Below are 20920 nucleotides of genomic sequence, written 5' to 3' on the forward strand. Positions count from 1 at the left end.
AGAATTATTTGGCATGATACACTCTGGCCTGTTTACTGAAGTCGGAACACCAATATCAACCTTCTTATTCGTACAATATTAAAACAAACTCAATACATAATAATAAAAGTTCATTCAACTTTCATAAAATCGTTCATTTGTATTTAATTTATTATTATTTTAATCTTCAACTACCCTGGTGATGCAATTGACGATAGATTCTCATTTGCAATATCAACCTATCTTTAATTTATAATTATTATAATCTTCCTATCTATCCTGGTAATGCAATTGACAAGAGATTCTCATTTGCAATATCAACCTATTTGCAGACAGCACAGGATATAGTTACATATTTACAAGTTAATTTATTTGTACAATGGTAATGGTTCGAGGAATGTCAGTCCGAAAGGTCGGCCCCTATACAGTTTCATCTAACCAAACATGGCCCCCATTGCAAAACGTTTGGACACCCCTGTCTCAGGTCTACCATCCCTCGTTATATAAATACACATCACTTCATATGCTTGTATCAAGTAAGCATTTAAGCTGCTATAGCATGGCTTTGGAAAATATGCATAAAAATTATTGTATGGTCAAAATACACACTTGTTTAATAATTGTGCACACAGTGTACGGATTAACTCGTCAATATGCTAATGCACACACAAGAACACAGGAAGTGGCCAGGCAAAAGGTAGAGACAATAAGAAAATGGGTAAATAACACGCGCACACACACATCACGATGTCAACAAACGCATTATATTTTCAAATGTCCCAAGTTCCCAACACTTGCTGTTGTCCACGGTTGTCCTCAGTCAGGAGATTGCTCATAGGCATGCCCCGCAATATCAGCGTGTATTTATCTATTTTCTCTTCATCCGTTCTCCCGTCACTGATAAACTCGCAAAATAGTGAAGCCGCAATAGGTGAAGCGCAAAGTGACGATGGATCACTGTACTCTGTTTTGCTTCCTCCAACATTTGCCTGATGAGTTTGTCATGTAGAAGCCGTTGAAACATCCTCTGTTCTAACATAATTTTCATTTGTATTCCTCAGGTGGAGATTGTTACTCACACAGGTCCGCATCGTCGGCTGTGGATGGGACCCCAATTTCAGTTTAAGACCATTCATTCATCAGGCCAGACTACAGTCATTTCATCTTCCTCTGTGCTTCAGTTGCAAGACCCATCTAATGCACAGCAGCCTCTCCTAGACTTTGATACTGATGATCTGGACCTACATAGCCTGAAGAATTGTTAGAAAAAAAAAAAAAAAAAAAAAAAATATATATATATATATATATATATATATATATATATATATATATATATATATATATATATATATATATATATATATATATTACAGGTGGCTTTTTCGGCCTGCTCCAGTCGGGGTACAAACGCTCATCCCACCATCACCGGCTTGGGAGCGTGAAGTGCTGACCACTGAGCTAAAAGACCAGGCTGACAGCTAAGCAGTCACCACTTTATGTTATCTAGTGAGGTTTTACTAACGTTCAATGCTAAACGTTCAGCGAAAGATGGCATTTATCCCATGTAAACTTCACTCCCAATCCAGGTCCAAGCACCATTTTTACAGATGGCCTTTCCGGGCCGCCTCACACTGGGTGCGAACACACCGCCACTGTCACTGACTTGAGAGCACTGACCACTCAGCTAAATGCACAGGCTCACACTGTGCGAAGCAAAGTGCCCGATCTCTCCCCCCTGCACTGCTGTGAGTGATGCAAAATTGCACTCGACTGCTACTTTTCGCCGATCACCGAGCAGCAGATGCCCAGATAGATTTTTTGCCATGCCGTGGCACAGAGATTATACTTGATGTGTTCGTCGGAACGGGTACCAAATTCACAACGTTCTGTTTACGCAGCTGCATCTCATCACTCCATTCCGCTGGGACATAGTCCCATTGGAATAGTATAAAAAAGTAGAAGTGCTACAGAAAATGACTGAATATCCACATGTATGGAAAAGGACTGTGTATAAAACCATATCTGTCATCAGACCTGTTTAAAATTACAAAAACATAAAAATTACTATTGAAGCGGTGGAATAATGCTAAATCCTGAGAAATAAAATGATTAAAAATATAAATGGTAAACACTGGCTTACTGTGTGCAGTGGAATGATGCTATTAAATGAGAAATATAAATGGTAAATTATGATGATGTTGCATAAAAGAATTATTAAAATGATGTGTTAAAATTGAATGAATAAAAAATGAATGAATAAAAAGTGTTGAATGTGCCATTCTCTACTTACTGAGCTAAACAGTGACTTACTATGGAAGCGGTGGAATGATGATAGATCCTGAGAAATAAAATGATTAAATAAAATAAAAATGGTAAATTAATTATGATGATGATGTTGAATGAAATAAATTATTAAAATGATGTTTTAAAATTAAAATTAAATGAATAAATAGATGAATGAATAAAAAATAATGGCCATTGTCCAAATAAAAATGGTAAATTAATTATGATGATGATGTTGAATGAAAAATTGAATGTGTGTTAAAATTGAATGAATAAAAAATGAATGAATAAAATATAACGGTCAAGTGAGATTCGAACTCAATCGGCCAAGTGGCAAGTGTTGAATGTGCCTTTCTCTACTTACTGAGCTAAACAGTGACTTACTATTGAAGCAGTGGAAAAATGCTAAATCCTGAGAAATAAAATGATTAAAAATAAAAATGGTAAATTAATTATGATGATGATGTTGAATGAAATAAATTATAAAAATGTGTTAAAATTAATTGAATAAATGAATGAATAAAAAATAATGGCCAATGTTAGATTCGAACTCACTCGGGAACATGGCTCGTGTTGAATGTGCCATTAAGAATGAATGGGGGATTTTAAGGCACAAATTTGTTAATTATCCAAAAACGGTAAATGTTATGAACAAATAAAATGGTAGTAATCATGCCGTAAATTTTTGGAACGTGTGAAAGTTGGAATGGGGTGAATCGGTTAAAGCATGTGGGAGTAGTAAGGTGTCAAAAAAGTGGGAGGAATAAAAAAGGAGAATAACGCCTTCACACTAATAAGAAAAATAAAATAATAATAATAAAGTAGAACTAGAATTGGCAATTTCTGGAGAAATTGCGTGTGAAGGCGAAGGCACTTCACACTATTGTGGGACTCGAAATGATGATTAAATGACATAAAAATGGTAAATTGATGATGATTAAATAAAATAAAAATAATAAATTAATGATGATGATGAAAATAATTATTAAAATGTGTTAAAATTGAATGAATGGAAAATTAATGAATAAAAAAATTATGGCCAAGCGGGATTCGAACGCCCTCGTGGAAGTGGCTCGTGTTCAGAGCGCCATTGTCCTCTTACTGAGCTAAACAGCGACTTAGTGCTATTCTGGTGGGATGATGCTATTAAACGAGAAATAAAAATGGTACATGCCGTTAAAACGGTAAAATGATGTTTTTAACTTAAAATTAAATGAATTACTAAGTGAATGATGAAAATAATTATTAAAATGTGTTAAAATTGAATGAATGAAAAATTAATGAATATATAAAATTATCACCAACCGGGATCGAACTCCCTCGCGGAAGTGGCTTGTGTTCCAAACATCATTGTATTCTTACTGAGCTAAACAGCGACTTAGTGTTGTTGCGGTGGAATGATGGTATTGAACAAGAAATAAAAATGGTGAATGCCGTTAAAACGGTAAAATGATGTTTTTAACTTAAAATTAAATGAATAACTAAATGAATGAATGGAAAATAAATAAATAAAAAATAAAAGAGTTAAATAAACGAGTTAAGGAAAGAAATCATGAAAAAAGTTGTCAGATGTCAAAATTTGAACTCACTCCTGAACGTCGCTCGTGTCTAATGCGCCATTAAGAATGAATGGGGGATTTTAAGGCACAAATTTGCTAATTATGCAAAAACGGTAAATGTTATGAACAAATAAAATACTAGCAATTATGCTGTGAATTTTTGGAACGTGTGAAAGTTGGAATGGGGTGAATCGGTTAAAGCATGTGGGAGTAGTTAGGTGTCAAAAAAGTGGGAGGAATAAATTGTTTAACTAGAATTGGCAATTTCTGGAGAAATTGCGTGTGAAGGCGAAGGCACTTCACACTATTGTGGGACTCGAAATGATGATTAAATGACATAAAATTGGTAAATTGATGATTAAATAAAATAAAAATGTTAAATTAATGATGATGATGAAAATAATTATTAAAGTGATGTGTTAAAATTGAATGAATGAAAAAAAAATATTGGTCAAGCCGGATTCGAACTCGCACGGGAACAGCGCTCGTGCTCCAAATTCCAGTCTCTTCTTACTGAGCTAAACAGCGGCTTAGTGTTGCTGTGGTGGAATGATGATATTAAACAAGAAATAAAAATGGTACATGCCGTTAAAACGGTAAAATGATGTTTTTTACTTAAAATTAAATGAATAACTAAATGAATGATGAAAATAATTATTAAAATGTGTTAAAATTGAATGAATGAAAAATTAATGAATAAAAAAAGTATCACCAACCGGGATCGAACTCCCTCGCGGAAGTGGCTTGTGTTCCAAACATCATTGTATTCTTACTGAGCTAAACAGCGACTTAGTGTTGAAGCGGTGAAATGATGGTATTAAACAAGAAATAAAAATGGCGAATGCCGTTAAAACGGTAAAATGATGTTTTTAACTTAAAATTAAATGAATAACTAAATCAATGAATGAAAAATAAATAAATAAAAAATAAAAGAGTTAAATAAACGAGTTAAGGAAAGAAATCATGAAAAAAGTTGTCAGATGTCAAAATTTGAACTCACTCCTGAACGTCGCTCGTGTCTAATGCGCCATTAAGAATGAATGGGGGATTTTAAGGCACAAATTTGCTAATTATGCAAAAACGGTAAATGTTATGAACAAATAAAATACTAGCAATCATGCCGTGAATTTTTGGAACGTGTGAAAGTTGGAATGGGGTGAATCGGTTAAAGCATGTGGGAGTAGTTAGGTGTCAAAAAAGTGGGAGGAATAAATTGTTTAATAATAATAACTAGAATTGGCAATTTCTGGAGAAATTGCGTGTGAAGGCGAAGGCACTTCACACTATTGTGGGACTCGAAATGATGATTAAATGACAGAAAAATGGTAAATTAATAATGATGATTAAATCAAATAAAAACGGTAAATTAATGATGATGATGAAAGTAATTATTAAAGTGATGTGTTAAAATTGAATGAATGAAAAAAAAATCATGGCCAAGCAGGATTCGAACTCGCTCGCGGACGTGGCTCGTGTTTAGGAACCATTGTTTTCTCACTGAGCTAAACAGCGACTATGTGTATTTTGTGGTGGAATGTTGCTATTAATCAAGAAATTAAAATGGTGAACGTTAAAATGGTAAAATGATGTTTTTAACTTAAAATTAAATGAATAACTAAATGAAAAATAAAAACGGTAAATTAATGATGATGATGAAAGTAATTATTAAAGTGATGTGTTAAAATTGAATGAATGAAAAAAAAATTATGGCCAAGCAGGATTCGAACTCGCTCGCGGACGTGGCTCGTGTTTAGGGACCATTGTTTTCTCACTGAGCTAAACAGCGACTATGTGTTTTTTGTGGTGGAATGTTGCTATTAATCAAGAAATTAAAATGGTGAACGTTAAAACGGTAAAATGATGTTTTTAACTTAAAATTAAATGAATAACTAAATGAATGAATGAAAAATAAATAAATAAAAAATAAAAGAGTTAAATAAATGAGTTAAGGAAAGAAATCATGAAAAAAGTTGTCAGATGTCAAAATTCGAACTTGAACGTCGCTCGTGTCTAATGCGCCATTAAGAATGAATGGGGGATTTTAAGGCACAAATTTGCTAATTATGCAAAAACGGTAAATGTTATGAACAAATAAAATACTAGCAGTCATGCCGTGAATTTTTGGAACGTGTGAAAGTTGGAATGGAGTGAATCGGTTAAAGCATGTGGGAGTAGTTAGGTGTCAAAAAAGTGGGAGGAATAAAGTAGGATAATAATAAGAAGAAGAAAAATAAAGTAGAATAACAATAGTGTGAAGGCCTTCGCCTTCACACTAATAAGAAGAAGAAAAATAAAGTAGAATAACAATAGTGTGAAGGCCTTCGCCTTCACACTAATAATAATAATAATAAGAAAAATAAAGTAGAATAACAATAGGCCTTCGCCTTCACACTAATTAGAAATTGCAATTTATTACGGGATTCAAACTTACGAGGTTGAGGGTGGAAGTCTGATGCTCTACCAACTGAGCTGTTTAATAATAATAAGAAAAAATAAAATAATAAAGTAGAATTAGAAATTGCAATTTATTACGGGATTCGAACTTACGCCTTCACACTAACTAGAATTGGCAATTTCTGAAGAAATTGCGTGTGAAGGCGAAGACACTTTGGCCCACACGCTTATTATTATTGTGGGTCTCGAAATAATGATTAAATAAAATAAAAATGGTAAATTAATGATGAAAATTAATTAAATTGTTGGCCGACCCCCAACCTATGTGAGACCCCATCGGGATGAGAAAAAAAAATCATGGGTACAACAGTACTCAAATACTGTGAGTGTTGTGCAGCATCACACATGAAGGGATTTCATTCATGAATATTCCCATGTCGCACAAGAAATCTCCCTCCCAGAATAAACGTGATAGAGTAGACAAACATTTCGGACAAAGAAGTGAACGTTTTTGCTTTGTTTTAAGCAGGGGAAAAAAAAGTGTCGTAAAAAGAGAAGATGGTCAAAGGAATGTAAACAGTGCAAGTACGGACTTCTGTTGCGCCATGACTGTTTTGATTGTGGATTTCCCACCACGCTTCCACGACGCTTTCTGATATGCTGCATGACTGGCTACAGCTGGGAACACCACACGTGGTGTGAAGCCTGGCCAGTAAAATCCAACATTTTGAATAAACTCCATCTTAGGTCGGACGTCTTTCTGAGCGAACGAGATCAGCCTGAAGACACCACACGACATGATTATCAGGTAAGATTATTTTTGGAGCCATTGCGATAATCAGGGCCGATCGACGATTGTCGGGAGGGGACATTCGGGGCCTATTCCGGCCAATGATCCTGCCTTGTGAACCAGGCGTTCGTTACAGAGGATGTAACAAACGTGCGTGAGTACATGTGCATGATAGGTGAGGTGCGTGTGTGTGTGTGCGTGTATTTTTCTGGGCTGGACACCCTCAGTTCAGTCTTGGACTCCTCAACCATTGTTACACCAGTTTTACTGAGAACAATAGGACAGGTGGAAAATCTGTTTGCCTTTGAATTGCTAATTATACTAAAGGTTGTTTCACCAGGACAACGGGTCAATGTGTTGTTGGCAGGTGTACGCAAAATAAAGCCAGTTAATGTACACATGACACTCCTGACACTGATGCTCTGTGTTGCGGCTTAACTGAATTTTTCACACAGCTGGACTTTACAAACTGTTTTTCATAGGGCTGGGTAAATAAATCGATTTAATCGATTTTGAATTGATACCATTAAAATTTGACATAATCAATTCATAGGACATTAAATCGACAGTTGTAATACACTCATGGTGCACACTGAAGAGTTATTTTTCTGCCGCAGGCCCGCAGCAGTCTCGTGCGTGATGACATCATGTGTGAAGACGTTCAAGTGCGAATTCACAAAATTGCGGAGGCAGGTAAGACACCGCTCAGCAAGTCGTCCCAGCTGAAGTCTGACGTTTGGATCAATTTTGAATTTAAAACAACAGGAAAATGAGCCGGATAAATCCAAGGTGGTGTGCAAGATATGCGGAGCGGAGTTCAGATATTGTAGAAATACTACAAACCTCTGAAGCCACTTGACAAAGTACTACACTATTACGTTGGCTTCCGACAACAAGCCGCCCGGGGCAAAACTAAAGAAACTTAAGGACATACTAACGAGACCATATGAGTCTCCACAGGCCATAAGGATAACAGAGGCCATTGCAATTTTTTTTTGCAAAGATTTACATCCATACTTTGTCGGGGAAAAGGCTTCAGGCGGCTCATTCCGTCTTTTCAACAGAGGTGAGCTATTTTCACTATTTAAAAGTAAAAAAAAGTCACAATGATCATCGTCACACACTGGGTGTGGTGAAATTTGTCCTCTGCATTTAAGCCATCCCCATGTGATTTTGATCCATCCCCTTGGGGAGAGGGGAGCAGTGAGCAGCAGCGGTGTCGCGCTCGGGAATCATTTGGTGATCTAACCCCCCAATTCCAACCCTTAATGCTGAGTGCCAAGCAGGGAGGCAATGGGTCCCATTTTTATAGTCTTTGGTATGACCCGGCCGGGGTTTAAATCCACAACCTTCCAGTCTCAGGGCGGACACTCTACTACTAGGCCACTGAGCTGGTCAGGTTAAGAGCAGGTTGAATCGATTTAGAACCTTCAGAATCGAAATAAAATCGATTTAGGAAATTGGCAGTGATACCCAGCCCTAGTTTTTCGTAATTCACTTCCACTTTCGAAGTATGCTCAAGAACTGGAACGATCTTGGATGTGGGAGCTGACGTCATATGATGGTTGTTTGCATTGAATTACTTTGATGTGGCTGTGTTTAATGATTTGATCGATCACATTTACAATGCGTTTTTGCCAAATAATAATGCCAAGCCATTCATTTTCTAAGCCACTTGTGGCAACAACAAATGACTTAGTCGTACCGTAATTTCCGAAGTGTAAGCCGCTACTTTTTGCTCAAGTTTTGAACATTGCTGCTTGTCGTCCAGTGCGGCATATCTATGGATTTGTCGTGATTTTTGTGATGACTTTATCACATACGCTCGTAAAAAGGCTGTGGACCGCTGTTGTGCGGCACCGCTTTGCTGGGCGGAGGGATATGTGACACGGTCACTGGGGAGAAGCGTGGCGTGTTGATCGCATGTCCATCCGCCAGGCAAATAGTGCCATATAATTGACACAAAAAAGAGACAGAACGAGATCAAAACTGACATTACTGAAGAAAGGAAGCTTTTATACACAAACCCTCATTATGGGGAACAAAAGAAATGCATATGATGACAGTTGGATTGTGTTCATTATGTCTTAAGTGATAATGGCCTTTTGTTTTCTTTTGTTCAGACAAAATATGTAGATCTTTTATCGACAGTTTTGGCGGCAACTTCCGCTTTCGTCAGGGAGTGTCACGTGGTGGTGTGTGACACATATTTTTCAGCTGTTGTTACTATGAGGGTGTCTTTTTCAGCTGGTTTTAACCTGGGTCACGCGCTCATAGTAACAACAGCTGAAAAAGATGTCTCACACACCACCACATGCATGCTCTCTCTCTCTCTCGCTTTCTTTCTCTCTCTCTCTCTCACACACACACACACACACACACACACACACACACACACACACACACACACACACACACAAATTCCACTCATTCCTTCCTCCCTCCTTCACAACCTTTTCTTATAGTAGTCTATACCAGTAATCTATACCAACCAATTAACTCATAAAGGGCCCCATAAGGCCACAACAATTGATTGCCAATCACTTCTGTCTTTTGCCCTCTTCCATGTATGCTTCACTCCACGTAATGCCTCATTCCTTGAGCTCGCTCTGCACTTTTCTCCGCCAGGTGGTCTTAGGCTTCTTGTACAGGTCTTCATTTGAGATTTTCTGTGGCCAGAAGATGCGGCATATTTGTCAGAGACACGAGTTGTGGAAGACGTCTGTCTTGTTCATATCTGACTTGGTGACCCGCCAACATTCTGATCCATACAAGAGCACCGACTTTACATTAGTTATACAACTTCACCTCGGTTTTCAGGCTGTACTGGTTGGACTTCTATACTGGTCGTATTCTGGAAAAGGCACTTCTGTCTTCTCCTAATCTTACTTGGACATCGCGCTGATGTCACTGCTGATAAGACTGCCGAGATATGTGAACTCAACGTTCTCCAAGGGTTTTCCATTCACAGTGATGTGCTCCTTCTGTTTTGAGTTGATGCTCATCACTAGTGTCTTGGAAGTGTTGATGTTGAATCCGGTTTGTTTAGCATATCTCGTTCGACTGTCGGTCTTCTCCTGCAGCTGCTTGTGCGTCGTGAAAATGATTGCAAGATCATCTGCAAAGTCAAGGTCTTCGAGATGGGTGAAGATAGACCATTGAATGCCTCTGGCCTTGTCAGCCATGGTGCGCTGCATAACCCAATCAATGGTAATAAGGAAGAGGATGGGAGAGATGATGCACCCTTGTCAAAGCCCAGACTCCACCGAAAACCATTCAGTCAGCTTCCCATTGACTATGACACTGCACTCGAAATTTTCATAAAACTTCCTCACGTGTCTCAATCTTTGGTGGGACAAGGTCTTCGAGATGGGTGAAGAAAGACCATTGAATGCCTCTGGCCTTGTCAGCCCTGCTGTGTTGCATAACCCAATCAATGGTAATAAGGAAGAGGATGGGAGAGATGATGCACCCTTGTCAAATCCCAGACTCCACTGAAAACCATTCAGTCGGCTCCCCATTGAATATGACACTGCACTCAAAATTTTCATAAAACCTCCTCACGTGTCACAATCTTTGGTGGGATTCCATAGGAAGGAAGGATTTTCCATAAGTCACCCTGTGGATGCTGTCGAATGCCTTCTTGAAGTTGATGAAGTTGATCACCATGGGTCCATTCCATTCAGTGCATTGCTTCATTATGTTGCGGAGTGTATAGATCTGATCAATGCAGGCTCTTCCTTGCCTGAACCCTGCCTCAGTGTATCGTCAACAGACTTCTGTATTCTGTCCAGTAGTATTCTGCTGAATATTTTGCTGTGTATCGAAAGAAGAACGATGCCTCTCCAATTCTCACAGTTCTGTAAGTTCCCCTTCTCTGGCAAATTGACAATGAGTCCTTTGCACCAGTCTGTAGGTATTCTTTCTTCCGACCAGACCTTGTTGAATATGTTTAAGACACTTGCGGAGGTAACCATGTCAGCTTTCATCATCTCAGCATGGATGGAGTCGATGCCTGCTGCTTTCCCCTGACTTCATTCGACTGATGGCAGCTGTGACTTCGGCCTCTGTTGGTTCACTGGTGACGATGTCGAGGATTACCTCTGCCTGGACAGGATCAGCTGGTTCGTCTGGTTCTGGATGGTTGAGGAACTTCTTAGAAGTGTTGCACCCATCTATCTGCTTGTTCACATTTTGTGGAGATGGTGTTGCCGTGCTTGTCTTCCACAGGACCTGTTTGATTCGAGCTTTGGACGTATAACTTATTTGTAATCTTGTATATGGTCCCCATGTGACCACGATGTGCAGCTTGTTCTGCGTCATGCGCAATTTTCTCCATGTCCAATTTTCACTCTTGTCTCTTCAGGCACTCTTCTTCACTTCTTTGTTCTTATCACTATACTCTTTCTGTGCTCTTTCGACCAATCTACAAAGGGTGACAGACCACTGGTGGAGAACGAGCCTCTACGTGAGCATGAAGACCCTGCCATCATCACCTCAGACAGAATAGAGCCAAATGCACAGACTAAGAAACCAACCGGAAGATGCAAGGTCAAGTGGCCAAAGGCTAATGAAACAAAAGCATGGCGTGCACAGGATGCAGACCTGATCTAGATTCTAAAGGAGTCACTGCATGGAGGGGCAGAGGCCAAGCTCAATCATATCGGGGCCATTATATCCTTAACCTGCAAGGACAGGCTTGGTAAAATTGTGCCCAGACAGAGGACCATTCCAAGAGAGATTTTTTTCCAACTTGTGAAAAAGTGTAGGCAACTCTGAAAAAAACTGGAGAAAAGGCTGAATGCCCTGTGGGAGGAGGTCAGGAAAAGACTAGCCATGCTTCGCAGAGCTGAATGCATCTGAAAACGTAGCAAGTGTAAACAAAAAGAGTGGGCAAGTTTCTTCAAGGATCCTTTCAAGCATGCCAAACAACTGCTGGAGGAAAAGGAGTCTGGCAGGCTCGAAACTGCCAGGGAGCAATTGGAACAGCATGTCAAAAAGCAGTACAGTGATCCGCAAAGAGGCGCCCCACCCCCACCCTGGAACACCAGGGTATGTACCTCGTCCTGCACAGCCGACAACTGAGTTCAACACCATGCCTCCCAAGCTTAGTGAGATCAGGCAAGTTGTGGAGAAGGCAAGATCCTCTTCTGCACCAGCCCCCAACGGAGTCTCCTACAAGCTCTATAAGAACTGCCCCAAGCTATTAGAGCTGCTATGGTACCTAATGAGAACTATGTGGAAGAAGCAACTCATTCCACCTGAGTGGCAAAGACCAGTAGCAGTTTTCATTCCCAAGGAAACCAACTCCAAAGATATTGGCCAGTTACGTAACATCACCCTTCCAAATGTGAGTGAACGCTGGCGCGTATTGCTGCCGCTGCTCTCTGGACATTTTTTATGTTTTTTGACGTTTTGCTCGATTTCCTGCAAAGTCTGCAGCAGATCACTAAACTTGGACGAATGTCGTACTCTTGGTTTTACTCTTGGACAACTCTCAAGTGGACTTGTTTGTTTGTAGCGTGGTTGCCTACACTGTTCAGCTGCTACCTGTGTAGTAGCTGGTCGCTGCTCCGCTGTTTTCCTGTCTGGCCCGTATATCATACATATCAACCCTGCTGTGAGCTCCATGCTCTGGTGGACTTCCCTGTCCGCCATGATACATCCAGCATGAAGTCAACCCGGATTCATTACACAAACGCAGTGCTTCTCCAGCTCCGGCACTGCCGGTTTGCTCCCCGACCTGCACTGCAATGCTTTCCGGACATCGCTCGCCGTCACCACCGGAGATACATCCACCGTGGAGCTCGACGCAACTACCACATCGATGACTCCACTGCCATAAACACCATCTGGTCCTACAGCCGCCGCCATCCACCGAGAAACATGAACAGGAAGGTGGATCACAGTGCATTGGCTAGCCTAGCTACGGTAGCTAATGCTTCCTGCTCGAACCAACACTGTGACGTCAATCTGGGACTACTTAACATTCGCTCCCTCACCGGCAAAGGACAGCTGCTACAGGACCTCCTCCTTGACAGCAAGTTTGACTCTCTGTGTTTGACTGAAACATGGCAACATCCTGGTGACTTTTCTCAGTTTAATGAATCATGTCCACCCGGGTTTGTTTATACGAGCAAACCACGCCTCACTGGTCGAGGAGGAGGTTTAGCAATATTTCATCGTGAAACTTGGAAGGTCTCATCTGTTTCGGTGCCAGAGACCAGTTCTTTTGAATCTGTTGCTCTGCAGCTAAATGGACCCACTCCAATTATTTTAGCTAATATCTACCGTCCACCCAAACCAAATAAGGACTTTATTTAGGAATTCACTACATTCCTCACTCACATCTGCTCACTTTCATCCAACATCATTCTGCTTGGGGACTTAAATATTCACATGGACAACTCCAACACCACTCTCACTAAGGATTTTATCTTCTGCCTGGACAGTTTTGGACTTAAACAACACATTAATTTCCCCACCCACACCAAAGGCCATATTTTAGATCTAGTCTGCTGCTCTGGTGTCACTCCTCTTAACTGCTCTCCTCTTTATCTGGGAGCAGGCCTCTCTGATCATTTATTAGTTTCTTTTAATCTCAGTCTCACACTGTCGAAAATCAAACAATCACGTACCATATCCTTCCGCAATATCAAAAATATCAATTTAGCAGATTTCACATCAGCCATTGGCAGTCTCCCCACCGTCACCCCCCCCCCCCCCCATATACCCCGGATCAGCTTGTTTCTGCTTACGACACTGGACTACAAACTCTGCTAAACTCATTTGCCCCCCTCAAAACCCGAACTGTTTCTTTCCCCCACTCTGCAGCCTGGTTCTCAACTCATCTACGTCAACTGAAAGCCAAAGGACGACAGCTGGAACGGCTTTCTCGCAAAACTGGACTCATGATTCATAAACTGTTGTACCATACTCACATAATGCAATATAAGCCTGCAATTTCCTCCGCAAAATCACACTATTTTGCGGAGAAAATTGCAGCTGGTGCGGGGAACACCAGTGCCCTGTTTTCCATAATTAATAATTCAACCCGCCCACGTGACTCCCTCCCCCTACACTTCTACTCTACCGGTCACTGTAACACCCTGATGTCCTTCTTTGACAATAAAATAGGCACTATCCACCAACAACTGACCTCTCACATGTCTAGCTATTCATCTTCTTTCCTTCCTCATCCCACCCCCACCTCTCTTTCCTGCTTCCAACATCCCTCTGCTGCTGATCTATCCAAACTCATTCGAAATTTAAAGCCATCTACATGTCAACTTGACCCTCTGCCTACTCCTTTGGTTTTAGCCTCCCTCCCCTCTCTGCTCCCCTTGATTACTGCTATTATCAATTATTCTCTCACCTCTGGTTCTGTCCCTCTATCTCTCAAATCTGCTACAGTTACTCCAATTATTAAAAAAACAGGTTTAGATCCCAATATCCTCAGTAACTTCCGTCCCACCTCCAACCTGCCATTTCTGTCCAAAATTCTTGAAAAAGTGGTTGCATCTCAGATCCACACCCACCTCACTAATAATAATCTATACGAACAGTTCCAGGCTGGTTTTCGCCCTCGACACAGTACAGAAACAGTCCTTATTAAAATCACTAATGATCTCCTGATTGCAGCCGACTCTGGTCTCATATCCATACTCATGCTTCTTGATTTAAGTGCAGCTTTTGACACTATCTCTCACTCCATCCTCTTAGGAAGACTAGCCGCTATTGGACTGGTTGACACAACCCTGCACTGGTTTCACTCTTATCTTTCTGGCCGTTCTCAATTTATCCAGTTAAAATCATTCACATCTCACCCCTCCCCCGTGTCCTCTGGTGTTCCCCAGGGTTCTGTCCTTGGTCCCCTCCTATTTATCATTTATCTCCTCCCACTTGGTCAGATTTTCCGTAAACATAACATTAATTTTTACTGTTACGCGGACGACACCCAGCTCTATGTCTCTTCAAAACCCCCTTTCAGCCTGACAACCTCCTCTCTCAGTGCGTGCCTTCAAGAAATAAAATCCTGGTTCACCTCAAACTTCCTTAAACTAAACAGCGACAAAACTGAGGTAATCCTTATAGGTTCCAAAGCTTCTCTCAATAAACGACCCTGTTTTACTCTCACCATTGACACCTCCTCGGTTTCCCCTTCCCCTCAGACAAAGAGTCTGGGTGTCGTCCTTGATTGCAACCTATCATTCAGCACCCACATAAACAACACTATCCGTTCCGCTTATTTTCACCTTCGTAACATTAATCGCCTCCGCTCATCACTCACCCCATCCAGCGCTGCTATCTTAGTCCACTCACTTGTCACCTCTCGCTTAGATTACTGCAACTCCATCCTTTTTGGTCTCCCTCAAAAACTCCTCCATAAATTGCAACTGGTCCAGAACGCTACTGCTCGCATTGTCACTGGAACCACTGTCTACCATCATATCACTCCCGTTCTACACCAACTTCACTGGCTCCCCATAAAACAGCGCATTGATTATAAAATTCTCCTTCACACATTCAAGGCCATCCATAACCTTGCTCCTCCATACCTGTCAGACCTCCTTCATGTACACATTCCTACCCGGTCTCTCAGGTCTGCCTCCAGTATCACCCTCACCTTTTATCTGTCAACTATGGGGGCCAGAGCCTTCAGTTGCTCTGCCCCTCGCCTCTGGAATTCTGTTGGAATAATCTCGGGGAAAGCCTTGGCCTGCCAGACCAGGAGGCCTTATGTTTTACGACTTTACGACTCTCCTTTAAACTAAATACTTTGTATTTGGTTTAAAGAATGTCTTTTGATCTCAGTCAGCCTTATGGTTCCTTCCTGTCCTTTTGTGTGTGTTTTGTAAGAAGTCTTCAATGACAATGAGCAGGTCTTCTTTGCTTGCGAGATGTTCTTTGTTTAGGGACTTCATTCCTTTTAGTTAACTGTAGCTTTGATTCATAGATTGTAGATGATAGAAACTGGATATACAGTGATCCCTCCTACTTCGCGGGGGTTACGTTCCAGACCCAACCGCGAAATGGGAATTTCCGCGAAATAGAAACTAGATTTTTTTGAGCTATTCTTGGAAGATATTCTATTTTTATCGCTGACATCAACCAGCTCGCTGCTAGGGGACTTTCATATCAATGGACTGTGCGCTCCGCATTCATGCCTTAGCGACGAGACTAACAGTGTATTGCTATGTCCAGATGAAGGCCACCGCCGGTGGAGAGTGTTATATCTTTACTATTTTCCAGGTTCTGATGTAGCAAGCATGGTTCGGACAACGACGTGATGGGTACTGCTTTATTCCTTTCATCACAGTCAGTTCACTGGCCGTACATCGCGACACTGAACGTCCCCGAAGCTCCCCCTCCCACATCCGGGGTTTTCCCACTACGGAACATGAGTTAGTCCAAAATATACAACAGCGAGAACGCCCTGAAGTCACATGTGACGATAAAGTATACTGTACTGACTCTTTAATTTATTCATTTCACTTTTAAACGTAAGCTATCATTATTAAAGGAAAATGAAGAAACTCAAGTGGCCGCGAAACCTCGTGAAATGATGAAATTTCTGCGATAAAATAATTCATTTCCGCATTTTTGAAAACCCGCGATATAGCGAAGCCGCGATAGTTGAAGCCGCGAAGTAGGAGGGATTACTGTATACAGTTTGAAGTAGTCACATTAAAGTTATCCCATATTTACTCAATGTTCGTTTAAGGAACTGTATGCCAGTTACCTTACATTTACTTAATATGTGTTGAAATGTTTAAGTAGGGCTAGATATTATTATTATTATGTGTTGTGTTAGTTTACTAAGAAGATAAACTTAGCAAGGGTTTAGTTGCATTGTTCCACAGGTAAGCGACATTCAACGTGCTTCAAGTTATCTGATCACAGTCGAGGAGGAGTCGGCCACTCATGGAGAGGACAACTGGTTGGGGGAAGAAAGCAGACTCTGCAGTCCCAATGCGGGGGTCGAGGGCCGACAAGTGCTAGATCACACGACACTACATTCCTTAGCTAATCAGCGTTGCTACAGCCACTATCTCCCCTCCCTTTAGTGTAGCAACGCCTCTGTAACCAGGGCAACCAAAACATTAAAAAGAGGAGCACGTGGAGGAGGAACTCAGAACTGGTGGAGATTGTAACTGAGCTTCCTTTCTCTATCGTTCTCCTCGCGAGTAAACTCATCCTGGTTGTCTTCTCCTCTTTGTTCCAGCATGTGATTTAATGTCTGATCATATTTAGACCCAACAAATTCCCTCCCCCCGGACATCAGAAACATTGACTCCATCGAACTTTTTAAATCTCACCTCAAAACCCACCTGTTTAGGCAGGCATTTGTCTAATTTTATTGCTCTGCTCAAGAGGTCTCTTTGCTTTTAGACTTCTTTTCTTTTAATTGTGTCGATTTGTATGTGTGTTCGGCGACCTTGAGTGCCGTGAAAGATGCCATACATATAAAATGTATTATTATTATTATTATTAAATGTAGAAGGGAAGATCTTCACAGTGCTAGCCAGGAGGATAACCACCTACCTGCTGGAGAACGGCTACATTGTCACCAACTTCCAGAAGGCAGGAGTTGTAGGTTTCCCAGGATGCGTGGAGCACTCCTCAATAAGACAGCACAGGACTGACCTGCACGTCTTCTGGCTTGACCTTGCCAACGCATATGAATCACTCCCACACCAACGAATCAACTACGCCACAGACTTTTTCCACATGACCACCTGTATCAAGAATATGGTAGCACAGTATTCTAGCAACCTGGAGATGTTCTTCTCTGTCTAAGACTTCACTACTGGCTGGCAGCGGCTTGAAGTAGGGATAGCGGGCGGGGTGTGCCATTTCATCAATACTGTTTGTAGCAGTGTTCGAAACAATCCTCATTGTGCAAGGCAAATGGTAGGGTTGGTTAAACGTTCAACCGGTCAAAGCTTCCCCCACTAAGGAGCTACAAAGATGACGTCACCACTCTCCTTCAGACAGCAGCATGTGCATCTAGACTACTGAAGAGGTTGGATGAGCTGATGTCATAGGCTAGAATAAAGCCCAAGCCCTCAAAGTCGGGCAGCCTGTCACTCAGGAGAGGAGTCAGGAACGACAGCACCACCTTTGTTGTTGAAGGGGAAAAGATCCCACTCCTCACAGAGCAACCCATCAAAAGCTTAAGGAGGTATACTGCAGAGCTCTCTGACAAGAGGATGGGGAAACCCGTCCTAAAGCAGTTTTGTGATGGCTTGACAAGGATCAACCAAACCCAACTCCCTGGGAAGTACAAAGTTTGGTGCTACCAGTTTACACTCTACCAGAAATTAATGTGGCTCCTGAAAATGAGCAAGATCCCCTCATCGACCATGAGTAAGATGGATGGGAAGCCAATTTATTCATCCGGAAGTGGTTGGGGCTGCCTCTGTGACTTTCAGAAGCCGGCCTCTTTGGAAAAAACAATCTGCAGCTATCACTCAAATCACCCAAGCTAGGCTACATGCAGGAGAAGTATAGGTTGGGTCTCGAACTTCAGGAGTCCACAGATGAGTCATTTGGGAATGCCAACGCCAAGGTTCTGACGCCCAGATCGAATTCCACCAAGCTGTCAGTCGACTGCAACACCAGGAGGTCGTGGGCAGAGTTCAAGTCGGAAGAGTAAGCCTACGATGGGAAGATGCACCGCGCTTCTGGTCCAAAGCTAACCACAAGGAAAGGAAGGAGATAGTGGTGGCAGATGTTGTTAGAGTGTTGCTCACTCAAACTTCTTTGCAAGAACCACACTGGAGACAGTTTGGCCATTTTACGCTTGCAAGCGGAGAAAGCTATCATCACCCTGTGTGGTACAATGATGCTTGAAAGCTGTCTGACCTACGCCTCTTGCAAGACAATATTTATTGATAAAAATCAGCGTGGGGTGAGAGTGAACAGGTTTTGGGGGTCACTTCTGCAGCCTGGTTAATCAGTGAAAAGGGTCTTCGCTCTTTGTTTTACAAGGTTGTGGAAAAATATACTAGTGGAGCATTTTAGATAACTAACTAAGCAAGAATTTTCCACATCATTTGGAAGGTTTCAACATCTGAATGTGCAAACCTTCCAGAGTCAAGGAAAGTAGAAAGGTTTGAACAAAGTCAATGATTCTAGTCAACATTCCAACATAATCATACGATCAAAATAATTTGTCAACCCTAACAGAGGTGACAAAGATGGAGGTAGATCGCTATAAGATCAAGGCTGTGTCTCAGGGCCGCAAGGAAGCTGGACAACCTGGGAGGGAATCTCAAACAGGAACATCAGCTGGTCAGACGTGTGGAAGATCCCACAGGCAAGACTCAGCTTCCTCACCCAGTCAACCTATGACATGCTTCCCTGCCCTAGGAATCTCCACCAGTGGTTTGGGAACGAGGAATGGTGCACGCTCTGCAATTCTCGCAGCATAAGCCTCCAGCACATCCTATCAGGCTGCAAAATTGGACTCTCACAGGGCCGCCATAGATGGTGCCTTGATCAGGTCCTGAGGAAGGTAGCCGAAGTGATGGAAGAATCAGGAAAGGTACCAGGCAAAGAGAAAGAGCAAGGCCCTCTACTCCTGGCCAGGAATGGAGCATGAAGGTAGACCTGGACAGGAAGCTGCAGTTCCCCACCGAGATCACCACAACATCTCTCTGGCCAGACATAGTTGTGTGGTCTACCAAGATAAAAGCAGTGACCCTCACTGAGCTCACCATACCAATGGAGGAGGGCATCAAGCCCGCTTTTGAGCGAAAAAAGGTCAAGTACTCTGAGCTGGGTGCAGACTGCTGGGAGGCTGGCTGGAAGACATCCATCTACTCAGTGGAGGTTGGATGCCGGGGCTTCGTGGGTTTGTTGACCACATGCCTGCTAAAGGACGTAGGAGTCACCAGAGGAAGGCATCAAAGGATCTGGCAGAGGAGGCGGACAAAGGATGTTTTGGCCCTGGCTGCAGGGGAAGGACAGAACTTGGGGGAAGAACATCTAACCCCAGACAGCAGCTGCAGGGATAAGACCTCAGCTGCAGGGAGACGTCCCTGTTACTACTCCGCCACTAGGAGATGTACCACAATTAAAGGAGCGAAATGTTGGTGAATGGTGGTTTCTGGCTGATAGCCCTGCAGCTGTCCCATGGGGACCGGAGAAGGTGCGACAGGCAGCAATGCCCGGCAGGCGGTAACACCTCCCTGTACAATCCTGTACATCATAAGTTGCCATGACCCTGGTAGGGATAAAGCACCAGAAAGCCTACCTAGCTCAGAGGATAATTGGATCACGCAGACACGAACGCGCACACACACACACACACACACACACACACACACACACACACACACACACACACACACACACACACACACACACACAAGCACACACACACACACACATATTCAAACACAGTCTGTGAGGAACACAATGAATGGCAGCATTAGTGTCAGCAAGTGCACAATGCATTTACTGTGCTGCCCTGTGGGTGCGTGCATGCGTGCATCATGATGCCAGGGTCAGTGAAGCTTGAGCAACTGCTCTGTGCAGTGACTGAACAGACGCCAATGTGTCAGGCATCTGCCACACGTTCACCTTTTTGCCAACCCAGTGGAGTGTTTGAAGTTTAAGCTTTTTGAACAGATTTGTTCTTATGCTGGGTTGCATTAATATATTGGCAGGGGTAAGGGGTTCCAAGCATCAAATTGACTTCACTTCAGCTCCTCAGTTTATGAGCGTGGATTTAGGATTTGTAATGAACATTGATTCTCAGGCTTGCACACAACCATCCACAAAAAAACTAGCAATCTCGGAATGAAATGAATATATATATATATATATATATATATATATATATATATATATATATATATATATATATATATATACATACACACACAAACACACACAGATTTTTAAG

The 20920-nt window shown here is 42.0% G+C and overlaps 1 protein-coding gene across 7 annotated transcripts in view; it reads left to right on the plus strand.

The window, feature by feature from the left end:
- The window catches only part of bcas3 (BCAS3 microtubule associated cell migration factor), a 211359-nt gene extending 190971 nt beyond the window's left edge, over positions 1-20388 (plus strand). For 4 of the 7 annotated variants that reach the window (XM_085916434.1, XM_085916439.1, XM_085916435.1 and 1 more), the window contains one exon: positions 1041-20388. In XM_085916434.1, coding sequence (XP_085772560.1) covers positions 1041-1244 — 204 coding nt within the window. In that variant the 3' untranslated portion in view covers positions 1245-20388. The remainder of the gene's footprint in view (positions 1-1040) is intronic. The other 3 variants (XR_015066690.1, XR_015066691.1, XM_085916438.1) reach the window with 3 other exon arrangements.
- The last annotated feature ends 532 nt before the right edge of the window (positions 20389-20920 follow it).

The sequence above is a fragment of the Syngnathus leptorhynchus genome, chromosome 7, assembly GCF_054491065.1.
Source record: "Syngnathus leptorhynchus isolate UIUO chromosome 7, UIUO_Slep, whole genome shotgun sequence".
NCBI classification, from domain to species: domain Eukaryota; kingdom Metazoa; phylum Chordata; class Actinopteri; order Syngnathiformes; family Syngnathidae; genus Syngnathus; species Syngnathus leptorhynchus.